Genomic DNA, 27,231 nt, shown 5'->3' with positions numbered 1-27,231 from the left:
AGTTTTGTGTACCGCCTCCCTCCATTCGCTCACTGGCCCTTTCATTCTCTCTCTCCCTCATTCCCTCTCTCTCTCCTCTCCAGCGCTGGTCATCCCCTCGCTCCCTCCTCTCCAGCAGTGGTTGCACCAGATCCTACTTAAAGAGCTACTCTTCTCTCTTGTTTATTGACTGAGATTTACCCCAAATAACCCTGCAAAGGCCAAGAAATGACTCCCTAAGGAAGATATCCTAAAGTTTAAAGGTACAGTAGCAACTCTCTTCACACTTTTTAAAATGTGTTTATCTGACTGAACCACTGGCTGTGTGCTACTGTTGACTCATTACTCACTACTGATTAGTCACTATGTGGCAGTTCACTATTGGTTGCTTCTATTAGTTACTCACTATCTGGCAGCTCAGACTGAACAAAAGCTTTCTGTGCTTCCACATGTGGCATTACTAAAGGAGTGGAGTTTTGCTTCCTTCAGTTCTATGCTGTTTCATAGTAGCCTGAGCAATGTAGCCAACCTGGACTCAGGGGTAGACGTAACATAGTAAAAGTAAATCAAGAAAACTCAAATTTGTATGATATGTTAGGTTTACGTTGGTATGTCTTAATTTTTGAATGTGCATCATCCATTTCGTATATCCTGTTGCGAATTACAATTTGTACAATATGTTACGAATTTGCAAAACGTATGAAATGCCACGAATTTAAAATAGTTGTGACTAACATTATCTGGGTTGCTAACGTTAGCTAGGCTAGGGCTAAGGTTAAGGTTCGAACATGCAACCTTTGCATTGCTAGATGTTCGTTATATGTAACCGTCTGTCTTATGTAACCATACCAAAGATAACATATTATGCTAATTTGAGGGTCCCGGATTTAAATTGACTGTGTTACGTCTAGTCTATGAGACCAGGCTGGCTCCTACAATACAACAGCTACTACATAAAGAACTTGTCTGTATTCCTTATATTTTCAGTTCAGATTTATTCATCTTTATTTTATATATTTTGTATACGTACATACAGTATATATCACAGATGTTCACCTAAAACCGAAATCTAAAAGTAAATTATTGTTGATCAGATCGATGGCAATAGATAGATGACTTTCTTTAGGTTATATGACTTACTTTCTGTGAAAATATTATCCAATCCATGTGATTTGATGTTGCTTTTGTAAAAGTTCCCATTTCTTTCTGTTCATTCCCACTTGCCCCTTGAGAGTTTAATTAGTGATTATCATTGGAACGTGTAGGTCTACATACTGTACAGTTTTTGAGGTTTTAGTTGTCTGATACTTAATAGTGATATTTCAATGGATCATTATGGTACATTTCCACTGGCAGGCTTTGCACTAGGTTTTGGTCCAGAGATTGTGGTTGGTAAGTGTGATGATTTGGGATGGTTGCTGGTTCGAATACCTGAGCTGATAAGGTAAAAATCTGTGGACATGCCTTGAGCAAAGCACTTAACCCTAATTTGCTCCAGGGGTGACTGACCCAGTAAAACAATGCATTTCACTGCACCTATCTGGTGTATGTGACAATGAAACATTAATTAAACAAATAGATATTATAGCCCTCTTCTTCTCTCACATGTTCCACCCTCCTTCCCTCCCCAGATTGTCTCATCTCAGCTCTAAGACCAGTGTGGGGAGCCGGACACAGAATCAGGATCTATAGGTCCTCACAGGTGCTGGGATTTAGTGGTACCAGCAACAGCACTACCAGCAACTATGACCAAGAGCAACGGGGAGAACCCGCAGGCCCGAAGCCGAGTCAGACAGATCCGCGATGGCCTCCAGTCCCGTTCCCTGAAGGCTGTGCAGAGGGTGGAGAGTGTCACTAAGGATGATGTCAAGGGTTTCTTCCGCAGAAACGCCTTTGTGATCTTCACTGTCGCTGCGGTCATCATTGGTAAGTGTTGTGTCTTTTAGCCTTTTAGTTTGAGAAATGAGAAAGGGCCAGGAAGAACAGAGTTGGTATTAATTTCCTCATATTCCTCATCCTCTCTCTCTCTCTCTCTCTCTCTCTCTCTCTCTCTCTTACACATGCACACACAAATACACACAGAAATACACACACACACACACACACACACACACACACACACACACACACACACACACACACACACACACACACAAACAAATTATTAGATTTCCTTAAAAAAAAAAATGATAATGCATTGTGTTGAAGGTTGGTATCCACTAAGAATCAATGTTTTCATATTTTCCTTCTCACATCATACAAAATGGGGACAATTTGGTCACGATTGATAATCTGCTGTGTCACCAGTGCATCTGATAGCAGTGTAACTTCCCACCATGCCTTCATGCTCCCAGGGAAGAATAATGGCGAGTCAGATGAAGTGAGTGGAGGAACCCTTCCCTAACCTCTAACCTCTGCCCATTGACCCCTTAGCCTATCCCAGCAGGATCATAGCCGGGAAAAGCTCTGTGATAGAATTCCACACACAGCCCCCAGAGAAAGGGTCAATTGAAGTGCCTGCCCCTCCTTTCCTGAACTCTAACCCTGCCACCTGGAGTCATGTTGAAATTAGGATCACACTAATAGAGTGGCCCAAATGGCACCCTATACCTTATATTGTCCACTACGACTATAGGCTCTGGTCAAAAGTAGTGCACTATATAGGCATAATATGGTGCTATTTGGGACACACACTCAACTTCTGTTAGGAGTTTTCGAACAAAGGGAACCTTTTTCAATCCCTTATACATTGAGTGGACAAAACATTAGGAACATTAGGAACTGTTCTTTCCATGATATAGACTGACCAGATGAATCCAGGTGAAAGCTATGATCCCTTATTGATGTTATATCCACTTTAATCAGTGTAGATGAAGAGGAGGAGACAGGTTAAAGAAGGATTTTTAAGCCTTGAGACAATTGAGACATGGATTGTGCATGTGTGCCATTCAGAGGGTGAATGGCCAAGACAAAACATGTAAGTGCCTTTGAACGAGGTATGGTAGTAGGTTCCAGGCACACTGGTTTGAGCGTGTCAAGAACTGCAACACTGCTGGGTTTTTCACGCTCATCAGTTTCCCGTGTGTATCAAGAATGGTCAACCACCAAAACGACATCCAGCCCACTTGACACAACTGTGGGAAGCATTGGAGTCAACATGGGCCAGCATTCCTGTGGATCTCTTATGACACGTTGTAGAGTCCATGTCCCGATGAATTGAGACTGTTCTTAAGGAAAAAGAGGGTGCAACTCAATATTAGGAAGGTGTTCCTAATGTTTTGTACACTCAGTGTAGATCTCTTTAATTAGATATAAATCTGTGGGATTATTGTGGATGGATAATTGCATGGATCTGTTCCAGTCAGACTATAATATAGATGCGGTTGTTTATTTTATTTGACAGGTATAGGGCTGGGATTTGCCCTGCGGCCATACAAGATGACCTACCGCGAGGTGAAGTATTTCTCATTTCCTGGAGAGCTGCTGATGAGGATGCTGCAGATGCTGGTGCTTCCCTTGCTGGTGTCCAGTCTCATCACAGGTTAGACGAGGAACCACCTGTTCCACCACACCACACTGGAGATGGGTGAAGTTACCCCTAGACGCTGATCATGGATTAGTTTAGTTCCCCCCCCACTAATGGTTTAGGTTTTGTTTGATGAAGGGGAAGCTGATCCTAGAGCTGTACTTCATCCAGGAGCATGCCCGCTGCTCATACCGTGGCTTTAACTCCACCAACATTGTCTATGCTGTTGCGATACTACTGCTGAGAACATGAATGGTTTTAGCTGGACAAGTAGCTATAAGAAATGAACTTCTACTACGGCCCTAAAAACACAGATGTAAAGTTCCCTCATCAATCTACACATAATACCCCATAATGACATCACAATACCCCATAATGACATCACAATACCCCATAATGACATCACAATACCCCATAATGGCAAAGCAAAAACAGGTTTTTAGAAAATTGTGTTAATTTATTAAAAATAAAAACATATCACATGTACATACATTTTCTGACTTTACATCTCTGTTAGTGAGCATTTCTCCTTTGCCAAGATAATCCATCCACCTGACAGATGTGGCATATCAAGAAGCTGATTAAACAGCATGATCATTACACAGGTGCACCTTGTGCTGGGGGTCAATAAAGGGCCACTCTAAAATGTGCAGTTTTGTCACACAACACAATGCCATAGATGTGTCAAGATATGAGGGAGTGTGCAAATGGCATGCTGACTGCAGGCATGTCCACCAGAGTTCATTCCAGAGAATTGAATGTTGATTTCCCTACCATAAGCTGCTTACAATGTCGTTTTAGAGAATTTGGCAGCATGTCCAACCGGCCTCACGCCAGCCATGGGCCTCCACATCGGGCTTCTTCACCTGCGGAATCGTCATTGGGCGGGTGCTGAGGAGTATTTCTGTCTGTAATAAAGCCCTTTTGTCCAGAAAAACATATTCTGATTGGCTGATTCTGGGTCCCCAGTGGGTAACTTCTCACGTCACCCCGCTCCTCCGCACACTCCACTGGCTTCCATTTGAAGCTCGCATCTGCTACAAGACCATGGTGCTTGCCTACAGAGCTGTGAGGGGAACGGCACCTCCGTACCTTCAGGCTCTGATAAGTCCCTACACCCAAACAAGGGCACTGCGTTCATCCACCTCTGGCCTGCTCGCCTCCCTACCTCTGCGGAAGCACAGTTCCCGCTCAGCCCAGTCAAAACTGTTCGCTGCTCTGGCACCCCTATGGTGGAACAAGCTCCCTCACGACGCCAGGACAGCGGAGTCAATCACCACCTTCCGGAGACACCTGAAACCCCACCTCTTTAAGGAATACCTGGGATAGGATAAAGTAATCCTTCTAACCCTCCCCCCCTACCCTCCCCCCAAAAAAGATATAGATGTACTATTGTAAAGTGGTTGTTCCACTGGATATCATAAGGTGAATGCACCAATTTGTAAATCGCTCTGGATAAGAGCGTCTGCTAAATGACGTAAATGTAATGTAAATGTAAGCCTATTCCCTCCAAGGACCACTCATGGCTGCACCCCTGCCCTGTCATGTGAAATCTATAGATTAGGATTTTCCTCATAAGAACTTTATCTCAGTAAAATCTTTGAAATTGTTGCGTTTATATTTGTGTTCAGTATATATTGATAGATATTGTTATGTGATTTAGGTGAACACTTTCTTTGCTGTTTCTTGACTTTACCATGTACCTCTGAGGTCACGTCCTAATGGCACCCTATTCCCTATATAGTGAACTTCTTTTGATCAGGCGAAGTACACTATTTAGGGGAATAAGGTGGTATTTAGGACATAACCTGAGAGCAAACAGTATTCCATGTTTGCCAGTGCATGTTTTTTGGGGCCAGTTGTGCTTCTAAATGACCTTACAGGACGGTCATGTTCCATTTGTTTTTCTCTGTCCCAATTCTTAGCCAACGTGCAAAGTCAAGCCAAAACATCAGTGATGTTTCCGGACGGGCTTGTACCTGGTCGTGTCTGCTTGTTTGTATTTGACAGGAAGTGGGCGTTATGCATGTGGCCTCTGAGTGGTTGCTCACAGTGAGTGACAGAGAGCTGGCCCAGTTCCCTTGAATTCCTCTTGGCCTATAATAACACGCTTTGTACCGTGCAGCTCTTCATTAACATATCCTCTGAGCTAATGTCACATGATACATGATAGTAAACAAAGCTCTGTGTTTTCAGACTATAGCTCTTCAAGAAATCCCTGTAGTATGTACAGTGGTGTAAAGTACTTAAGTAAAAATACTTTAAAGTACTACTTTTACTTCACTACATTCCTGAAGAAAACAATGTAATTTCTACTCCATACATTTTCCCTGACACCCAAAAGTACTCGTTACATTTTGAACGCTTAGCAGGATCGGAAAATTGCCTAATTCACGCACTTATCAAGAGAACATCCCTGGTCATCCCTACTGCCCCTGATCTGTTGGACTAACAAAACACATGCTTCATTTGAAAATGTACTTACTATGAAGGTGATATGTGGCTGTCCCACCTAGCTATCTGAAAATTAATGCATTATCTGTAAGTCACTCTGGATAAGAGCATCTGCTAAATGATTAAAATGTCAAATAGAATAATAGTGTGAAAATGATGATAATTCCCTTTTAGTGTAAGAGCTGTTTAAAAAGACTGGTGTGATGGAGTGTTGGCCTTCCTAGTGACATCACCAGGCAGTCAATTAGTTAATAAACCAATAAGAAAGAGAGTTTCAAACCACTCAGCCAATAACAACTAGTTTTCAGTTTTCCCCTCCCCAATCAGACCACTCCCAGTCAGTCCTTGCAAAAAGCTATTTTTGTTCATTTTTGACCATTTAAATTGAAAGCAATCACGCTAAGGTACTTAATTGTTACCCAGAAATTATTTGATATTGAGATAAAAACGGCTGCATTGGATCTTTAATCAATGCATTTGTAGGTACATCTGCACAGTATGTTTGTTAGCTAGCCAGCCAGACTGTAATTTAATAGGATCTGTGTTCAGACTGAGCTCTGGGATGTTGTGGTATTGAGCATAAACCTTCCAGGTTTCAGATCTGTTTTGGGGGAGTAAAGATAGGTGATTGAGTGTTGTTACAGATGAACAGATGGAATGGAGAGAGCGTAATGAAGGTGAAGAGTGAACTGAACAAGAGTTGTTGTGAGACTAGGTGGTGCTGCTCCTGTGTGGTCGCGGGTCTCTTCACCCAACAGGAGCTTCCGACTCGGGTCGAGTAGGGTCAAGGGTCACGGTGGCCATGCAGAGACAGCCTGGAGAGACAAAGCAGTCTTTCTCTCACCTCATGAAAAGAAACTCTTCCAGTAAGATATTTTGTGCCTATGTTTCCCAAAAAAAGCATTTCACACTTTAAAAACGTGAGGGGGATGTTTTTTTCCCCATTTTTACTGGTGGCAATTTAATCTATAATTCAGGATTTGACAATGGAGGAAAGATCCATTGAAAGTGAAAGGAAATGTTTGGGTCTCGTTGATACTGCGAACTTTGTAGACTAAAGTAAACCTCCAAAAACAGTGAAGAAGAGAATAACTTTATTAAGGAGCATAATGGGAAATTATTGTCTGAAAATATATAATCTAATCAGTATTATTAGATATGTGAAAGTGTTTCCTCATCTAGCATACTGTGTTAAACAGCTGTAGGAAACATTACGTTGGTCATTGGCTCATAAAACCGCTGCAGGGTTTGATTTACACTATGAAATGGGAAACTCTTGTTGCCTGACTACATTGGAGTCTATGGTTAGAGAATGACATCGATGTTAACATTGGGTTGCTGCCACATTGGGACTTGAAATAAACACTTTGATTCAGACTACGACATATAGAGAATGTAGGGACATTTTTTGGGATCCCATCAAATGCAAACATGGTAGTGATAAAATGGATGGATATTGTTGAGCTTGGCTAATATGACTTCTAATGGTACAAAATATGTTACATGCAACTTCGGATTGCAACATTGTAAGAAGAGAGAAACATTTAAATATATTGTGTCATACAACATTTAAAGGGTTTGACACTTTTATACGGAACAAAAACATAAACGCAACATGTAAAGCGTAACATTCACTAGCTGAAATAATCTGAGAAATGTTCCATATGCACAAAAAGCTTATTTCTCTCAAATTTTGTGGACAATTTACTTTTTTATTTTTTACATCCTTGTTAGTGAGCAGTTCTCCTAATATAATCCATCCACCTGACAGGTGTGGCTTATAAAGAAGCTGATTAAACAGCATGATCATTACACAGGTGCACCTTGTGCTGGGGACAATAAAGCCACTCTAAAATGTGCAGTTTTGTCACACAACACAATGCCAGAAATGTCTCAAGTTTTGAGAGAGTGCGCAATTGGCATGTTGACTGCAGGAATGTCCACCAGAGTTGTTGCCAGAGAATTTAATGTTAATTTCTCTACCATAAGCCGCCTCCAATGTTGTTTTAGAGAATTTGGCAGTATGTCCAACCGGCCTCACAACCGCAGACCACATGTAACCACGCCAGCCGTGGACCTCCACATCTGGCTTCTTCACTTGCAGGATCGTCTGAGACCAGCCACCCGGACAGCTGATGAAACTGTGGGTTTGCACAACCAAAACATTTCTGCACAAACTGTCAGAAACCATCTCAGGGAAGCTCATCTGTGTGCTCATCGTCCTCACCAGGGTCTTGACCTGACTGCAGTTTGGCGTCGTAACCGACTTCAGTGGGCAGATACTCACCTTCGATGGCCACTGGACAAGTGTGCTCTTCACGGATGAATTCCGGTTTCAACTGTACCGGGCAGATTGCAGACAGAGCGTATGGTGTCGGGTGGGCGAGCGGTTTGCTGACGTCAACGTTGTGAACAGAATGCCCCATGGTGGCGGTGGGGTTATGTTATGAGCAGGCATAAGCTATGGAGAACGAACACAATTGCATTTTATCAATGGAAATTTGAATGCACAGAGATACCGTGATGAGATCCTGAGGCCCATTGTCATGCCATTCATACACCACAATCACATCATGTTTCAGCATGATAGTGCACGGCCCCATGTCACAAGGATCGATACACAATTCCTGGAAGCTGAAAATGGCCCGGTTCTTCCATGGTCTGTATACTCACCAGACATGTCACCCATTGAGCATGTATGCAATGATCTCGATCGACATGTACAACAGCGTGTTCCATTTCCTGCCAATATCCATATGTTGTTTAGTGTATATCCCAATATGTTACTGTTAAATTGTACTGTAATATCTAGATGATTTCTGACATTGCCTGTCCTCCAAAGTATTTTGTTTGAGAGAGAGACGGAGGTAGAGAGAGAGAGAGATGGAGGTAGAGAGAGAGAGAGATGGAGGTAGAGAGAGAGAGAGACGGAGGTAGAGAGAGAGAAAGAGACGGAGGTAGAGAGAGAGAAAGAGACGGAGGTAGAGAGAGAGACGGAGGTAGAGAGAGAGAGACGGAGGTAGAGAGAGAGAGAGACGGAGGTAGAGAGAGAGACGGAGGTAGAGAGAGGGAGAGATGGAGGTAGAGAGAGAGAGAGACGGAGGTAGAGAGAGAGAGACGGAGGTAGAGAGAGAGAAAGAGACGGAGGTAGAGAGAGAGAGAGAGAAAGAGACGGAGGTAGAGAGAGAGAGAGACGGAGGTAGAGAGAGAGAAAGAGACGGAGGTAGAGAGAGAGAGAGACGGAGGTAGAGAGAGAGAAAGAGACGGAGGTAGAGAGAGAGAGAGACGGAGGTAGAGAGAGAGAGAGACGGAGGTAGAGAGAGAGAGAGACGGAGGTAGAGAGAGAGAAAGAGACGGAGGTAGAGAGAGAGAGAGACGGAGGTAGAGAGAGAGAAAGAGACGGAGGTAGAGAGAGAGAAAGAGACGGAGGTAGAGAGAGAGAAAGACGGAGGTAGAGAGAGAGAAAGAGACGGAGGTAGAGAGAGAGAAAGAGACGGAGGTAGAGAGAGAGAGAGACGGAGGTAGAGAGAGAGAGAGAGAGACGGAGGTAGAGAGAGAGAGAGACGGAGGTAGAGAGAGAGAAAGAGATGAGGTAGAGAGAGAGAGAGACGGAGGTAGAGAGAGAGAAAGAGACGGAGGTAGAGAGAGAGAAAGAGACGGAGGTAGAGAGAGAGAAAGACGGAGGTAGAGAGAGAGAAAGAGACGGAGGTAGAGAGAGAGAGAGACGGAGGTAGAGAGAGAGAGAGAGAGACGGAGGTAGAGAGAGAAAGAGACGGAGGTAGAGAGAGAGAAAGAGACCTTCCATAACAAAGCCATCACCTACAGAGAGATGAACCTGGAGAAGAGTCCCCTAAGCAAGCTTGTCCTGGGGCTCTGTTCACAAACACAAACACACCCCACAGAGCCCCAGGACAGCAACACAATTAGACCCAACCAAATCATGAGAAAACAAAAAGATAATTACTTGACACATTGAAAAGAATCAACAAAAAAACAGAGCAAACTAGAATGCTATTTGGCCCTAAACAGAGAGTACACAGTGGCAGAATACCTGACCACTGTGACTGACCCAAACTTAAGGAAAGATTTGACTATGTACAGACTCAGTGAACATTGCTATTGAGATAGTAGGCAGACCACCGTAGGCAGACCTGGCTCTCAAGAGAAGACAAAACGGGGTGGAAACTGAGCGGCACTTCCTAACCTCCTGCCAAATAAATGACCATATTAGAGACACATATTTCCCTCCGATTACATAGATCCACAAAGAATTCAAAAACAAACCCAATTTTGACAAACTCCCATATCTACTGGGTGAAATACCACAGTGTGCCATCACAGCAACACGATTTGTGACCTGTTGCCACAAGAAAAGGGCAACCAGTGAAGAACACACAGCTTTGTAAATTCAACCCATATTTATGTTTATTTATTTTCCCTTTTGTACTTTAACCATTTGCACATCGTTACGACACTGTATATATACATAATATGACATTTGAAATGTCTTTATTCTTTTGGAACTTCTGTGAGTGTAATGTTTACTGTTAATTTTTTATTGTTTATTTCACTTTTGTTTATTATGCAATTCACTTGCTTTAGCAATGTTAACATATGTTTCCCATGCCAATAAAGCCCTTAAATTGAAATTGAATTGAGAGAGAGAGGGAGAGAGAGAGAGAGACAGAGGTAGAGAGAGAGGCCTCTGTCGTTTTCTCCCTCTTTACGTCAGCTGCTCTAATTACTGCTATGTGTGGACTGCTTGTGGCGAGGGCCCTCATGGCTCTCCCTCCTTGTCCTCTTACTACACATAAAACACTGCATTTCCTTCCGTTGCTTTCTAGAAGAGAAAAAAACATATTGTGGTCAGGCATTTCATGACCCCACATAAGAGGGAAGTGCAGGGGTTTAGAGGGTGGGTGGATGGGTGGATGGGGAGTTAGGGGGTGGGGCCGCCGAGGTTATACAAGGGGTGTGTGGTGGGGCCTCTGCTCACATGAACCCACTCGTTAGTTCTAGCCCATGTCTAAATCAGGCTAATCCGTTTTTTACACTAACTCAGTGTATTCAGAAAGTATTCAGAACCTTTGACTTTTTCCACATTTTGTTACGTTACAGACGTATTCTAAAATTGATGAAATAGTTTTATTTCCCTCATCAATCTACATACAATACCCCATAATGACAAAGCAAAAACAGTTTTTTTGAAATGTTTGCAAATGTATTCAAAATAAAAAACTGAAATACCTTGTTTTTTGTTTGTCATTATGGGGTATTGATGAGGGGGGAAAAACAATTGATCAATTTTATAATAAAGCTGTAATGTCACAAAATGTGGAAAAAGTCAAGGGGTCTGAATACTTTCTGAATACACTGTGCCTTTGTTTTGCTCATCTTGATGTATGTGTAATCTCTCATTTTAAAGTAAACACCCCACTGTTGATGCACAGTTGGCAATGTAGGCCTAAACAGTGCCTTGATTGGCACGATCAGTTGTCTTCAAGATGTTTTTGCCGTAAAAAATGGTCATACAAATCACTGTTCATAAAAGGTCTAAGTCAATATAGAACATCAGACAGACAATCTGCATTTGCATCAGTTCAATAAATGAAGGAACCCTGCACGGAACTTCTACTTCTGACAGGCTTCAAATAAATAGTTCACTTTTGTCTGTTGTGCTAATGCCAGAGATCTGGGTTTGCGTCCCAAAAGGCACCCTATTCCCTATATAGTGCACTACTTTTAAGTGAATTAAGTACCATTTAGGACAGAACCTATACAGAGTTAATGGCCTCATGCTCATTGTCCAGGACCTATAGGAATTGAATAGGTATTGTGCTGGATGGCATCACAATGTCTCCTCTACGCTCCTCTCCTCTAGAACTCTTTGAATAATCCTTCTGGTTCCATTTATAACCCTTTTGAGTGCCATGTAGAACCCTTTACATAGGGTGTTCTACATGGAACCCAAAGGAGTTCTACCTGGAACCACAAATTATTCTACCTGAAACCAAATAGGGTCTTCCTATGGGGACAGCTGAAGAACCCTGTTGGAACCCTTTTCCTAAGGGTGTACAGCACTTTGGTTTAATGAACATTCTCTGTATGAGAAAGTAATTATTTCACTCTAAAGGATGAAAATGCGGTGGCTGCATTTCTTGTTGCCAAAGTGACGGGGGAGAATCAATGTAGCTGTGCAAGCTAGACTAAGTCAACAACTTTTCCCAGGGTTGTCCGAAAGGGAAAAGGGGGGGGGTAAAGAAAGAGAATTGCAGGCAATAAGATTAGTGTGTAAAGGGGTAGAGCGGAGGAGAGAGACTGGGACAGAGGGCCATGTAGGGGTCACACAGTGCACCTCTGAAAAGAACACATACATCACATCTCATTCACACAAAAGGCTGAACTGGGGGAATACCCCATAAGGACAGCTGACACTGAAAATATGTCGCTAACTAACGCCATTGCTAGTAAAGCAAGCTCATTGTCCCAGTATGTTTTCCTCCCCAGAATAACAATAAAAAAATGTCTCACTTTAACATCCTTTACATCCCGTCAAAGAGATTCAAACTCAGGTACAGTGACCCAGCTGAAGCAGTCCAGCCTGGAAGTTACAGCTAGTTTCAATTCCTGTGTGAGAAGAAGTCAGGGGAGAGTGGTGGGCTGTGTCCCAAATAGCACCCTAGTCATTATAGAGGGAATAGGGAGCCATTTGGAACACAAACTTGGTGAGCATGACAGGTCTGGGATTGTCATCAAGTGTTTTCTCTATTCTCAGACTGAATCACCAGGCTGTCTTTTTGTCCCACCAGGCATTGCAGCATTGGACAGCCGTGCCTCTGGGAAGATGGGTATGCGGGCAGTAGTGTACTACATGACCACCACAGTCATCGCAGTCTTCATCGGCATCGTCATGGTGCTCATCATCCACCCTGGGAAGGGCTCCAAGGATGAATTCAAAAATCAGCAGAAGATTGAGCAGGTCAGCCCTGCTGACGCTTTCATGGACCTCATCAGGTAGGCCATAATTATTGTCGTGTATTCAGGGTGGTGCCCTGACCGGGACTCAAACCCAGGTCCAGCGTTTGTCAACCCAACACCTTAACCGTTAAGAGATCTGAAATTTGCTGACGAGGTCACTTGGTGTTGGGTTAGAGTCGCAACTGTACATTATACTGCTTCCTGTTGCTGTTCTGTTGTTGTTTCCTGTTGCTGTTCTGTTGTTGTTTCCTGTTGCTGTTCTGTTGTTGCTTCCTGTTGCTGTTCTGTTGTTGCTTCCTGTTGCTGTTCTGTTGTTGTTTCCTGTTGCTGTTCTGTTGTTGTTTCCTGTTGCTGTTCTGTTGTTGTTTCCTGTTGCTGTTCTGTTGTTGTTTCCTGTTGCTGTTCTGTCTTTGCTTCCTGTTGCTGTTCTGTTGTTGTTTCCTGTTGCTGTTCTGTTGTTGTTTTCTGATGCTGTTCTGTTATTGTTTCCAGTTGCTGTTCTGTCTTTGCTTCCTGTTGCTGTTCTGTTGTTGTTTCCTGTTGCTGTTCTGTTATTGTTTCCAGTTGCTGTTCTGTCTTTGCTTCCTGTTGCTGTTCTGTTGTTGCTTCCTGTTGCTGTTCTGTTGTTGTTTTCTGATTTTCTCTTACATTCACATGAGTAATCAGTTTGTCATTGTAAAGGAAAATAAAAAGCAAGTACAATACTTTTTCAGTACTGAGATTTGATTGGTTTGTTTCTCTCTTCTAGAAACATGTTCCCTCCAAACATTGTGCAAGCTTGCACACAGCAGGTAAGTCCTTTTCTGTTCCAAAATGTTAACCTGGACCGTACATCGATCTCACTGACAGATTGGTACGAAGGGAACAATGTGAAACGCAGATCAGTGCCATATCCAGATAGTATTAACAAAGCATAGTAATATAACCCACAGGGGAATATCAAAGTCCACTGCTTATCGCAAATACACTGAGTATACCGGACATTAGGAACACCTCCCTCAGAACAGCATCAATTCATTGAAGCACAGACTCTACAAGGTGTCGAAAGCATTCCACAGGGATGCTGGCCCATGTTGACTCCAATGCTTCCCACAGTTGTGTCAATTTGACTGGATGTCCTTTGGGTGGTGGGCCATTGTTGATACACTGGTGAGTGTCAAAAACCCAACAGCGTTGCAGTTCTTGACACAAACCGGTGAACCTGGCACATACTATATCATACCCCTTTCAAAGGCACCTAAATAATTGTGTCTTGCCCATTCACCCCCTGAATGGCACACATACACAATCCATGTCTCAAGGCTTAGAAATCCTTCTTTAACCTGTCTCCTCCCCTTATTCTACACTGTTTGAAGTGGATTCAACAGTTGACATCAGAAAGGGATCGTAGCTCTCACCTGGTCAGTCTGTCATGGAAATAGCAGGTGTTCTTAATGTTTTATACACTCAGTGTACATTACATATTATACAATAATATATACAATTTAGCAGATGTTTTTATCCATGGAGACTTACAGTCATGCGTGCATACATTTATCATATCGGTGGTCCCAGGAATCAAACCCACTATCCTGGCATTGCAGGTGCCATGCTCAACCCACTGAGCTACAGAGGACCAGGTCTTTTATGTAATAAAGTGTGTTGGTTTTTTCATTGTTAATCTGTTCATAGAAATCTACCTACCTGTATACAGTGGATTTGGAAAGTATTCAGACCCCTTGACTTTCCACATTTTGTTACGTTACAGCCTTGTTCTAAAATGGATTAAAAAAAAATCCTAATCAATCTACACACAATACCACATATTGACAAAGCAAAAACGGGTTTTTAGACATTTTTGTTAATTTATTAAAAATAAAAACTGAAATACCTTATTTACATAAGTATTCAGATCCTTTGCTATTAGACTCGAAATTGAGCTCAGGTGCATCCTGTTTCCATTGATCATCCTTGAGCTGTTTCTTCAACTTGATTGGAGTCCACCTGTGGTAAATTCAATTGATTGGACATGATTTGGAAAGGCACACACCTGTCTATATAAGGTCCCACAGTTGACAGTGCATGTCAGAGCAAAAACCAAGTTATGAGGTCGAAGGAATTGTTCGTAGAGCTCCGAGACAGGGTTGTGTCGAGGCACAGATCTGGGGAAGGTAACCAACATTTTTTAGCAGCATTGAAGGTCCAAGAACACAGTGGCCTCCATCATTCTTAAATGGAAGAAGTTTGTAACCACCAAGACTCTTCCTAGACCTGGCCACCTGGCCAAACAGAGCAATCAGGTAGAAGGGTCTTGGTCAGGGAGGTGACCAAGAATCCAATGGTCACTCTGACAGAGCTCCGGAGTTCCTCTGTGGAGATGAGAGAACCTTCCAGAAGGACAACCATCTCTGCAGTACTCCACCAATCAGTCCTTTATGGTAGAGTGTCTAGATGGAAGCCACTCCTCAGTAAAAGGCACATGATAGCCTGCTTGGAGTTTTCCAAAAGGCACCTAAAGGACTGTCAGACCATGACAAATAAGATTCTCTGGTCTGATGAAACCAAGATTGAACTCTTTGGTTTGAATGCCAAGCATCAAGTCTGGAGGAAACGAGTCACCATCCCTACGGTGAAGCATGGTGGTGGCAGCATCATGCTGTGGGGATATTTTTCAGTGGCAGGGACTGGGTGACTAGTCAGGATCGAGGGAAAGATTAACAGAGCAGAGTACAGAGAGATCCTTGATGAAAACCTGCTCCAGAGCGCTCAGGACCTCAGACTGGGGCGAAGGTTAATCTTCCAACAGGACAATGATTCTAAGCACACAACCAAGACAACGCAGGAGTGGCTTCGGGACAAGTCTCTGAATGTCCTTGAGTGGCCCAGCCAGAGCCCGGACTTGAACCTGATCGAACATCTCTGGAGAGACCTGAAAATAGATGTGCAGCGACGCTCCCCATCCAACCTGACAGAGCTTGAGGAGATCTGCAGAGAAGAATGGGAGAAACTCCCCAAATACAGTTGTGCCAAGTGTCATGACGTGCCCTTGGGGGAAGGATCATAGGCACCCCCCTCTCTCTCTCCACAGTTTTATGATGGTCATAAATACCTGCAGGAAAACTCTCTCTCTCCCACTCTCAGCAATGGAAGTTAAATCCCTTTGTTACCACAGGGTGAGACGTTGCAGAACAGTAAACAGTATTTCTGTATTCCAAACATTTGGAATGGTCCATGGGTATTTAACAATCCTGTCGAATTTGGTAATAATTTGTGATGTAACTAAAGACGGTTGAACAACATAACTGTATCTCTGACTGTATATATTTACCCGTTATCAGACTCACATCCAAATGTAGAGGAACGTATATGATTAAATATGAAACTATTTGTGAGAAGATGTAATGCGATGTTAGCCTTCTAAATGAGAAAAAAAAATCATATGAAGTCTTAACCAAGTCAGTGGCCACGCCCACATGAGCACAGCAATTACATTGGCGTCTTAGAACGCCCCTTTTTCCCAGAGTGTATAAAACCCACTTCCAACAAAATGTACATTAGGCCAACGAGACCAACAGCATGAGCTGAGGCACGTAATGGCTAGAACTCTGTAACGTTCAACAGAGAAGAAGAAAATCTTTAATCATGTAATAATTACACATAGAGAATTGATTTGATAATTTAACAGTCTTCACATTAATGATAGTCCAAGACACTCTTGTAGCATCATACCCAAAAAGACTCAAGGCTGTAATCGCTGCCAAAGGTGCTTCAAAAAAGTACTGAGAAAAGGGTCTGAATGTGATATTTCAGGTTTTTTTGCAACGTTTTTGCTTTGTCATTATGTGGTATTGTGTGTAGATTGATAAGGGGAAAAAACTATTTAATCCATTTGAAAATTAGGCTGTAACGTAACAAAATGTGGAAAAGCCAAGGGGTCTGAATACTTTCCGAATACACTATATACACTGAACAAAAATCAATAAAGCTTTGCACCTTTGCCCTACAGTTTAAAACGCAGTACGGAAAGAGAGTGGTCCATGTGAAGATGACGGTGAACGATACCTTGAACGGGACCAAGGGGCAGCATATCATGCGGGAGGAAGTGATCCCCATCCCGGGGCAGGTGAACGGGGTCAATGCCCTGGGTCTGGTCGTGTTCTCCATATGCTTCGGTCTCATCATTGGCAGCATGAAGGAGCAGGGCAAGCCCCTCAAGGACTTCTTTGTCTGTCTCAACGAGGCTATCATGAGACTGGTGGCCATTATCATGTGGTGCGTGGTGTAGTGTTAGGCATGGTTTGAATTAGGTTTAGGGCGAAGTTGCCCGTAGACATTGATCTTGGTTCAGTTTTAGGATTGTGGGACTGGAAGCTTATCCTAAATCTGTACCTAGGGGAAACCTCACCCCGGAGCGTTCAAATTACAAGGTGGCTGAGAATTACAGGGTGGCTGGGAATTACACGGTGGCTGGGAATTACAGGGTGGCTGGGAATTACAGGCTGGTTAGGAATTACACGGTGGCTGGGAATTACAAGGTGGTTAGGAATTACAGGCTGGTTGGGAATTACAGGCTGGTTGGGAATTACAAGGTGGCTGGGAATTACAGGGTGGCTGGGAATTACAAGGTGGCTGGGAATTACAGGGTGGCTGGGAATTACAGGGTGGCTGGGAATTACATGGTGGCTGGGAATTACAGGGTGCCTGAGAATTACAGGGTGGCTGGGAATTACAGGGTGGCTGGGAATTACAGGGTGGCTGGGAATTACATGGTGGCTGGGAATTACAAGGTGGCTGGGAATTACAGGGTGCCTGGGAATTACAGGGTGGCTGGGAATTACACGGTGGCTGGGAATTACAGGCTGGTTAGGAATTACAGGCTGGTTAGGAATTACAGGCTGGTTAGGAATTACAGGCTGGTTGGGAATTACAGGCTGGTTAGGAATTACAGGCTGGTTGGGAATTACAGGGTGGCTGGGAATTACAGGGTGGCTGGGAATTACAGGGTGGCTGGGAATTACAAGATGGCTGGGAATTACAAGGTGGCTGGGAATTACAGGGTGGCTGGGAATTACAAGGTGGCTGGGAATTACAAGGTGGCTGGGAATTACAAGGTGGCTGGGAATTACAGGGTGGCTGGGAATTAAAGAGTGGCTGGGAATTACAGGGTGGCTGGGAATTAAAGGCTGGTTGGGAATTACAGGCTGGATGGGAATTACAGGGTGGCTGGGAATTACAGGGTGGCTGGGAATTACAGAGTGGCTGGGAAATAAAGCGTGGCTGGGAATTTAAATCTCAATGTACCGGTCTCTCACCCATTTAATGAACCTCTATATCTATCCAATCAAGAGAAAATACTTCAAAAAATAAGAAAAGTAGAACTTGGTGTTGTGTACTATGTGATAATGGAAGTGTGTTGATCTTGACGGTACCACAATAACGTGATTATCAGCACTCGCTTGTTATTGTGCGCCTAAATTTGACATTGGATTTAATTAGCTTTTTTTTTTTGCATCAGGTATGCACCCGTTGGTATCCTGTTTCTCATAGCTGGGAAGATAGTGGAGATGGATGACATCACAGAAACGGGCGGCCAGTTGGCCATGTACACTATAACAGTCATCATTGGCCTGTCTATCCATGCCTTCCTGGTACTGCCCACACTCTACTTTGTGATCACACGGAAGAATCCCTTTGTCTTCATCTGTGGAATCCTACAGGCTCTCATCACCGCATTGGGGACCTCATCTAGGTGAGTTGTCATGGTGACAGACAGTAGATCTGACTTTTCTGACTCCTAATGTCTCGTCTGTCTCTCTCTCTCGCCTCTCCTCCTGTTCACCCTCAGCTCAGCCACGTTGCCTATCACCTTTAAGTGTCTGGAGGAGAACAATGGGGTAGATAAGAGAGTGACACGCTTCGTGCTGCCAGTGGGCGCCACCATCAACATGGACGGCACCGCCTTGTATGAAGCTATCGCAGCTCTCTTCATAGCCCAGGTCAACAACATGGACATGAACTTTGGACAGATCCTCACTATAAGGTATGTCCATCCAGTCCATTAACCAAGCTCTTTGGGATGAATCATGACTTACGCTTAGTCTCCCACTAACATCAATGCATCTTAACTTCATGGAAGTTAAGATATATTTTTCTGGGATTTAATAAGCTTCTGGGAAAAGGAGGAGCTGCAGAGGTTGGTTTCCTTGAAACTGAATGAGTCAAGGGTTTGTTAAGGATCGGTGTCCCTTCCACGGGACGGTTGAGCTAACGTAGGCTAATGCGATTAGCATGAGGTTGTAAATAACAAGAACATTTCCCAGTACATAGACATATCTGATATTGGCAGAAAGATTACATTCGTGTTAATCTAACTGCACTGTCCAATTTACAGTAGCTATTACAATGAAAGAATACCATGCTATTGTTTGAGGAGAGTGCACAATTTTGAACATGAAAAGTTATTAATAAACAAATTAGGCACATTTGGGCAATCTTGACACAAAATTTTGAACAGAAATGCAATGGTTCCTTTGATCAGTCTAACACTTTGCACATACACTGCTGCCATCTAGTGGCCAAAATCTAAATTGCACCTGGGCTGGAATAATACATTATGGCCTTTCTCTTGCATTTCAAAGATGATGGTACAAAACAAATACAAAATAACGGTTGTTTTTTTCTTTGTATTATCTTTTGCCAGATCTATTGTGTTATATTCTCCTACATTCCTTTCACATTTCCACAAACACCAAAGTGTTTCCTTTCAAATGGTAACAAGAATATGCATGTCCTTGCTTCAGGGCCTGAGCTCCATGCAGTTAGATTTGGGTGTGTCATTTTAGGCAAAACATTTTAAAAACTGATGTGTCCACAGAACTAGAATGACAGCTAGTGCGTTCATCTAATCCAATGTTTTCCAAACTCTGTCCTCAGGACCCCAAACAGTGCATGTTATTTTTATTACCTTTATTTAACTAGGCAAGTCAGTTAAGAACAAATTCTTATTTTCAATGACAGCCTAGGAACAGTGGGTTAGCTGCCTTGTTCAGCAGCAGAACGACATATTTTTTTTTTTTACCTTATCAGCTTGGGGTTTCGATCTTGCAACCTTTCAGTTACTAGTCCAACGCTCTAACCACTAGGCTACCTGCCACCCCACTACACAGTAGATTAGTTTATTATTTGAATCAGCTGTGTAGTGCTAGGGAAAAAAACATGCACCCCTTGAGGACCGAGTTTGGCAAACCCTGATCTAATCTAATCTATTTATTTTGTTGTGTCTCTCTGTCCTGTGGAATAGCATCACGGCCACAGCAGCAAGTATCGGTGCAGCTGGGATACCACAGGCTGGACTGGTCACCATGGTGATTGTGCTGACCTCTGTTGGACTGCCCACTGATGACATCACCCTCATCATTGCAGTGGATTGGTTCCTGTGAGTACAGTCTATTTTCTGTAACAATTATTTATAGTTTGACTGATATGATCATCTTCTAAAGAAGTTTGGATATTTACTGTGTGGACAGTGTCAGACACAGGGATGGAATTGAAGGATTTGGGATCCTGACCAGCTGGACTAGTAGACTACAGTTTCTACCAGCCCATGTGTTGTTCCTTGTTCCACTAGCCAAGTGTCCAAAATCTATGCCATGCCATATTTAAGAAGACAGAGTTCGGGCTATATTTTGGCATATTTTCTACTAGCCTGGTCTGAAAACTAGCCAGGGACTAACGGGTTAGTTTAATTTCCATCTCTGGACAGAAACCAAAGCCTTAGGGAAGACTCAGTCAGTATAGGTAGTGAGAGACTCCCTTCACATTCCATTCTCCCCAATCCATCTGTTTCTGATTCTATCGACATGTGATTCCTCTAGAGATCTCATGCATGGGATCTAGTGGCTGAGCGTTTCCACTTTTATTTTCAGAGGTTATATAAACATACCCATTGTGTTCAACGATAATCATAATATTGTTGTATATTATATATTTTGTATTGTAGATATGTAGAGGTGTAATAATGTTACATGTAGTGTTTTATATTTGATTTCCTATGTCATGTAAGTGCGTTAATATATTTGGACCCCAGGTAGAATAGCTGCTGCCTTGGCAGGAACTGATGGGTCCCTAATAAATCCTATTAAATACAAATACTGTCCACCAGTTTGTGAAATGATACGCCTGGTTTCAGTTTGCCAAACCTCAAATTGTAAATAAACATTTTTTTTCTCTCTAAGAAATAGGCTGGCTAGTGCATGCCTTTGCAAAATGTCACACCAAAGTGTTGCCTCTGTGTAAACCTTGCCTTTTCTTTGGGGAGAAAAATATTTTAGAAAATGAGTCCCTTGTAGGAAAGCTGAAAGAGTAATATTCTGAGTGTTATATTCCCTTTCTGTACGGTATATTATCTCTAACAACTGGACTCCCTCCATTTTATACAGAGACAGGTTGCGTACCACCACTAACGTGCTGGGAGATTCCATTGGCACAGGTATTGTTGAGTATCTGTCTCGTCATGAGTTACAGTCCAAGGATGCGGAGATGGGGAACTCTGTGGTGGAGGAGAAAGACAAGAAATCATACCAGCTCATCGCCCACGAGAACGAGTATGAAAACGAGAAGCCTCCAGACAGTGAGACCAAGATGTAGGACCACAGTTTGACCACTGTGGTGTTTTTAATCCCATGGTAAAGGGAAGCAACCCATGTCAATCCTCAAAACACTACAAAAAACGACATTGTTTGTTTAGACCAAGAAGCTGAACCAAGAGTATGTACAGGATGTATTTTATTTGATCAAGAGTTCCGCAGCTGTTCGTGCTGATGAGATTTCATTGAATAACTTCTGCAGCCGTTCGTGCTGATTAGATTTCATTTAATCATTTCTTGATATTGATCTAATCAAGAAGATACAGTGGGGTCTGAAATCATTAACACCGTTGATAAAAATCAGCAAAAATGACCGTATCAAATAAATAATTAAAATACTGAGTTATATTGTATGCACAAAAAAAGAGAAGTTATATTATTTTATACTTATAGAATTGTGCGGAAAAATAGATTTTGTTTAAGAAGTCATGTATTCTTTTTTCCAAAAGGTAAGGGTCAAAATAATTGACACCCCTGTTTTCAATACCTTGTAAGGATAACTACACTGAGCCTTTTGATACAAAATGTAATGAGTTGGAGAACACATTGGGAGGGATCTTAAAGACCATTCCTCCATACAGAATCCTTACAGATCCGTGATATCCTTCATCTGCGCTTATGGACTGACATGAAACCACCTGTGGTTTGAATTGAAGAGGGCAGTCCATAAGTGCAGACAAAGGGTATCAAGGACCTGGAAAGATTCTGTATGGAGGAATGGTCGAAGATACCAATGTGTTCTCCAATCTTATAACACATTTTAGAAAAATGCTCAGTGTCATTATTTTTGCAAGGTGAGGTAAAAAAACTAATATTACTCGTTAAACAAAATCTATTTCTCTGAGCAATTGTATTAGTACAAAATAATATAATTAAAAAAAGAAATGGAGCATACAACATAGCTTAGTATTTTAATTATTTTAAACAGTATTTTTTGCTCATACTTGAGTAAAAGTAAAGATACCTTCGTAGAAAATGACTCAAGTAAAAGTGAAAGTCACCCAGTAAAATACTTCTTGAGTAAAAGTCTACAAGTATTTGGTTTTAAATATACTTAAGTATCGAAAGTTAAAGGAATTGCTAAAATGTACTTAAGTATCAAAAGTAAAAGTATAGCTCGAATCCCCCAGCTGATAAGGTAAAAATCTGTCGTTCTTCCCCTGAACAAGGCAGTTAACCCCCTGTTCCTAGGCTGTCATTGAAAATAAGAATTTGTTCTTAACTGACTTGCCTAGTTAAATAAAGGTTAAATAAATAAAAAATAAACCATTTCACATTCCATACATTAAGAAATCCAGACGGCACAATTTTTTATTTTTTATTTTTATTGACGGATAGCCTGGGGCACACTCAGACATAATTTACAAACGAAGTGCATGTGTTTAGTGAGTCCGCCAGATCAGAGGCAGTAGGGATGACCAGGGATGTTCTCTTGATAAGTGTGTGAATTGGACCATTTTCCTGTCAAAATGTAAAGAGTACTTTTGGGTGTCAGGGAAAATGTATGGAGTATAAAAAGTACATTATTTTCTTTAGCAATGTAGTGAAGTAAAAGTAGGCAAAAATATAAATAGTAAAGTACAGATTCCCCCCCAAAACGACTTAAGTAGTACTTTAAAGTATTTTTACTTAAGTACTTTACACCACTGATCTTTATGGGTGTCAACCATTTCAGACCCTACTGTAAATCAATGGTTTTAAGTGCCTAGTATGAATTACATACATAAAATGTTCAACTTCTGAATTAGATACCCTTCAAACAATAATGAGTCATTAGGACATCCCCAGGATGTCACAAAATGGTCTCCTAAAGTTGTCAGGACGTTGTGTCATGGTCCCTCCTGGAGGTTTTTGTCTAGTTTCCAGTTCGTCCCCTAAAGGTCAAAAAGAAATGTTCTCCCCTGTAGTTTCATTACACATCACCCCCTGATCAGCATATCCTAAATCCAGAGGTTGTGAGTTAAAATTGAAGGTGGGGTCATATTGAAAAGTCAGTACGAAGTGATCATGTCAAATGTAATCATTGATTATAGATTTTTACACTATTTTAGATGAACAGCCTACCACTTGCCTTAAAACCGCCATACCATTATATTACTTATAATGGTTTAGGACACATGGGACCATCACGTGACAAAAACTTCCAGGGGACCATGACACAACATCCCAAGAACGTTCAGGGGACCTTCAGGGGACCATGACACAACGTCCTAAAAACGTCCCCGGGACAAACTAAGACCTATGAAAAAGGTCCCCCAGAGAATGTGCCCTTGGGACCATCCGAAACCCTTAAGGGACCTAACCGGAATGTCACTGATTGTTCTCAGGAAGTCCCCTGTTTGCTGGGTAGGGAATAACTAAGCATCCCTGCCACTCTTCTATAGGACGCCTTTACCATACCCTTTGATGGTGTTTAAAGTTCAACAGTTTGACAGAGATGATTTATTTTTGATAAGTCAGATGTGAAATTATGTGGTCTTTTGTTGGGTCTTTGCATCTTGCTTTTGTCTCTTATGCCATTTAAAAAAACAATTTTTACTGCTGACAAACCAGAATAGGTTGCCAAACCCTTTGCGTCAGAGCTTTTTAGATTGAGGTTTTTGTTTGTAAAACTGCCAAAATATTCATTTCAACCAGAGGTGGGATTTGAACAGTATGACATTTTCTCATAATCGTACCAAAAATATAAACAATTTCTGTATGTTACAATTTTGGTCATGCCTTTTTGTGTAAAGACATTACAGGGATCCCTATTATGGTTGAACACGTTTCATGATTTGATACTGAAACCCTTGATGTCTAAGGTCTCTATTTTAACAAACGTAATGCAATGAGCGCAATAGCTGGCGGTGGCATGAAAGCGCTGGGTTTTGATGAATAATCAAGTTGTGGGTGTGTCGAGACGTGGCCCCTCACTGGCCAATCAGAACATGCTCCATGGTTGCTTCAAGTTGTGCATTTAAGGTCTTTTATGTATTGTGTTGTCGTCAACTCTAATTCGAATGTTAGTCCATTATAGCCTAGTTCCCTAAATAGCCTGCCCCCATATTAACTAAATATGTTGAACATGTTTGCAGTCCACATTGATCTAGTTGCATTTCTTCAATATTGAAATAGATTGTTAAACATAGGCTGTAGCGTGCTCACTAATATAGGGGCTAGGCGTACTCTTTATTTCATGCTGGACATGGACATGCAAGACGTAGTCAATAAGTAATATTAAATTCCCTAGGCTATTGATATAGCCAAAGAAGACAGTATATCATTCTAATCAAATTCTAATAAAAATGAAACCACAACTTGTTTTAAATAGGCTATGTTTAAATACAGTTACAAGCACCGTAATTGCTGCGTTGGGCGTATAATACAGACAAGGCAATTTAGACTATGGAGGGTTTTACGCGATTCCAAACTGGATAAAGATCCAATATGAAGAGAAAAGGAGAATGTCCGCTCACCGTTATACTGCTCGCAAAATGTCATGTTTTATAAACATTATGGAACCATCTCACACATCATATTTTCACTTCTCCAGAAATTTCAGATGAAATTGCATTTGAGCCTTAAACCAGCCTCACCATAAACCCATGGAAGGTGAATCTTAATCATACGTTTATCAAGTTCATTAAATGAAACATTAAACAACACGTTTTTCAAACAACAGTATTTCTAAATAGGATCGGGTCAGAAGCATATCATAAATCGCTTCTTTCGTTCCATGGTACTGTGTGCACACGCAGGCCTAAATGTCTTCACGCATAACATATGCACATCTACAGTAAACGAAATACTAGGTTCCTGTCAATTGTATCGTTCCCTATGTGCGAGGCAGATTCTCAAAAAAATCGGCCAATAACATAGCATTATAGGAGGACTGAATAATTTGGAGGAGCGTGTCTTCGGTAATAGAAGGGGCGATCTTTGAAAACGGGGATGGATAGCCTACTTGAACAAGCAAAATTCAGGTAGACCAATTCAAGCACCTTTAATCATAAGCTACTTGGATAATGGCCAGGATAAAAACCAGCACCAATGTGATCCTGCTAAACCAGCCTTGGTTAAGGGGAGGATAGGTTATGCTTGGTTTTCTAGCAAATTAAACGAAATAGGGGGGAAACCAATCGTTTTTTTAATGTTAATAAATATGAGATTCACCAGCACAAAAGACACATCTCTCCTTCTATGGGCACCTATGAGTCATGGCAGGATAGGCTGCGCTTCCTCTCTAAAAATCCATTCCATTATCAAATCTGTTACATGTCAAGACCTGCTTTTTGTGGGTCTTAAAACGTACCTTTAGCGCTGCTAAAATTGTCACTTGCGCTCGTTTTTAAGGACACACATCAGATATTGGCACCCCTCCCACCTCAGCGCCATCGAGGTGACGTTAAACAGCTAAATTGCCAAACCTGGCATTAGGCCTGGAAAATGCCAGTGCGCCAGTTTTTACATGATGAAATTGCAAACTGACGTGCCTTTGACACTTGTTCCTCCTTAGAGCCAGCTGTAAATAGACCACTAAAGGTAATTGGTACTTTTCTGCTTTTAAACTTTTCAGTCTATTATTCTCATCGAGATCCTATTAAATTGTAGTTCCCAGTTCTATGGTTATACTGTCGTACTGATTGGGCAGAAGAAAATCTAGAATGTAGAATTGAGTGTGGTTGTTATGTGACATACCCAAAAGGTGCGACAAATACAACTTGAATTAACATGAATATTGAATTAACTAATAGAAAATGTATTCACGCTCTAAATCTCATATAGTGAGAATTTTACATTTCTTCTCAATTTCTTTGCTAGAAATTGTTTTGTATAGAAAAAAGGTTTTGATACATGTATATATAGAATTTGAAGAGTAAAAGATTACTTTAGGAGGATGATGGCTGTGAAGTTTCTGTAAAGACATTCCTTTGAGAACTAGAAGAACCCCCTAGCTATTAAGAACCTCCTTAGCTATTAAGAACCCCCTAGCTATGAATAATCTCCCTAGCTATTAAGAAACTCCCTAGCTATTAAGAACCCCCTAGCTATGAAGAACCCCCTAGCTATGAAGAACCTCCCTAGCTATTAAGAACCTCCCTAGCTATTAAGAACCTCCTTAGCTATTAAGAACCCCCTAGCTATGAATAATTTCCCTAGCTATTAAGAACCTCCCTAGCTATTAAGAACCCCCTAGCTATGAAGAACCTCCCTAGCTATTAAGAACCTCCCTAGCTATTAAGAATCTCCCTAGCTATTAAGAACCCCCTAGCTATGAAGAATCTCCCTAGCTATTAAGAACCTCCCTAGCAAATGGGGTGCCATTTGCGTCCCAAATGGCACCCCAGTCCCTATATACGTAGTACCCTATTTATATTACACTATTTTTGACCAGAGCCCAATGGGCCCTGGTCAAAAGTAGTGCACTACATAGGGAATAGTGTGTCATTTAGGAAGCATTCCCAAATCCCATATCTACACCGGCTAATAAGTGGAAGCTATGTGAAACAAACTTTTGAAAAGATTTAATGAGTTCCATTTGTTTACAATTGATTTTGGTGTCATGTTTGATATGTTTGTTTGTTAGCGCTTCAAATAATTAACGACAAACATAAAAATCCCCCAAAAATCTGAAAGCAAATGCAGATTTTTATTTGTATAGTTTTTAATAAAACATGGACCTTAAAA

At 41.8% G+C, this 27,231-nt stretch overlaps 1 protein-coding gene across 1 annotated transcript; it reads left to right on the top strand.

The window, feature by feature from the left end:
- On the top strand, positions 1 to 27,231 carry LOC106585918 (excitatory amino acid transporter 1). Its single transcript, XM_014172659.2, has 10 exons — positions 1 to 242; positions 1,611 to 1,905; positions 3,383 to 3,520; positions 12,769 to 12,973; positions 13,686 to 13,728; positions 16,923 to 17,188; positions 18,432 to 18,665; positions 18,762 to 18,956; positions 20,217 to 20,351; positions 21,355 to 27,231. The coding sequence occupies exons 2-10, from the start codon at positions 1,725 to 1,727 to the stop codon at positions 21,560 to 21,562; spliced, it is 1,605 nt and encodes a 534-aa protein (XP_014028134.1). The 5' UTR covers positions 1 to 242; positions 1,611 to 1,724; the 3' UTR covers positions 21,563 to 27,231.

This window comes from Salmo salar, chromosome ssa24 (assembly GCF_905237065.1).
Source record: "Salmo salar chromosome ssa24, Ssal_v3.1, whole genome shotgun sequence".
NCBI lineage: Eukaryota > Metazoa > Chordata > Actinopteri > Salmoniformes > Salmonidae > Salmo > Salmo salar.
This window is presented reverse-complemented; position numbering and strand designations above follow the sequence as displayed.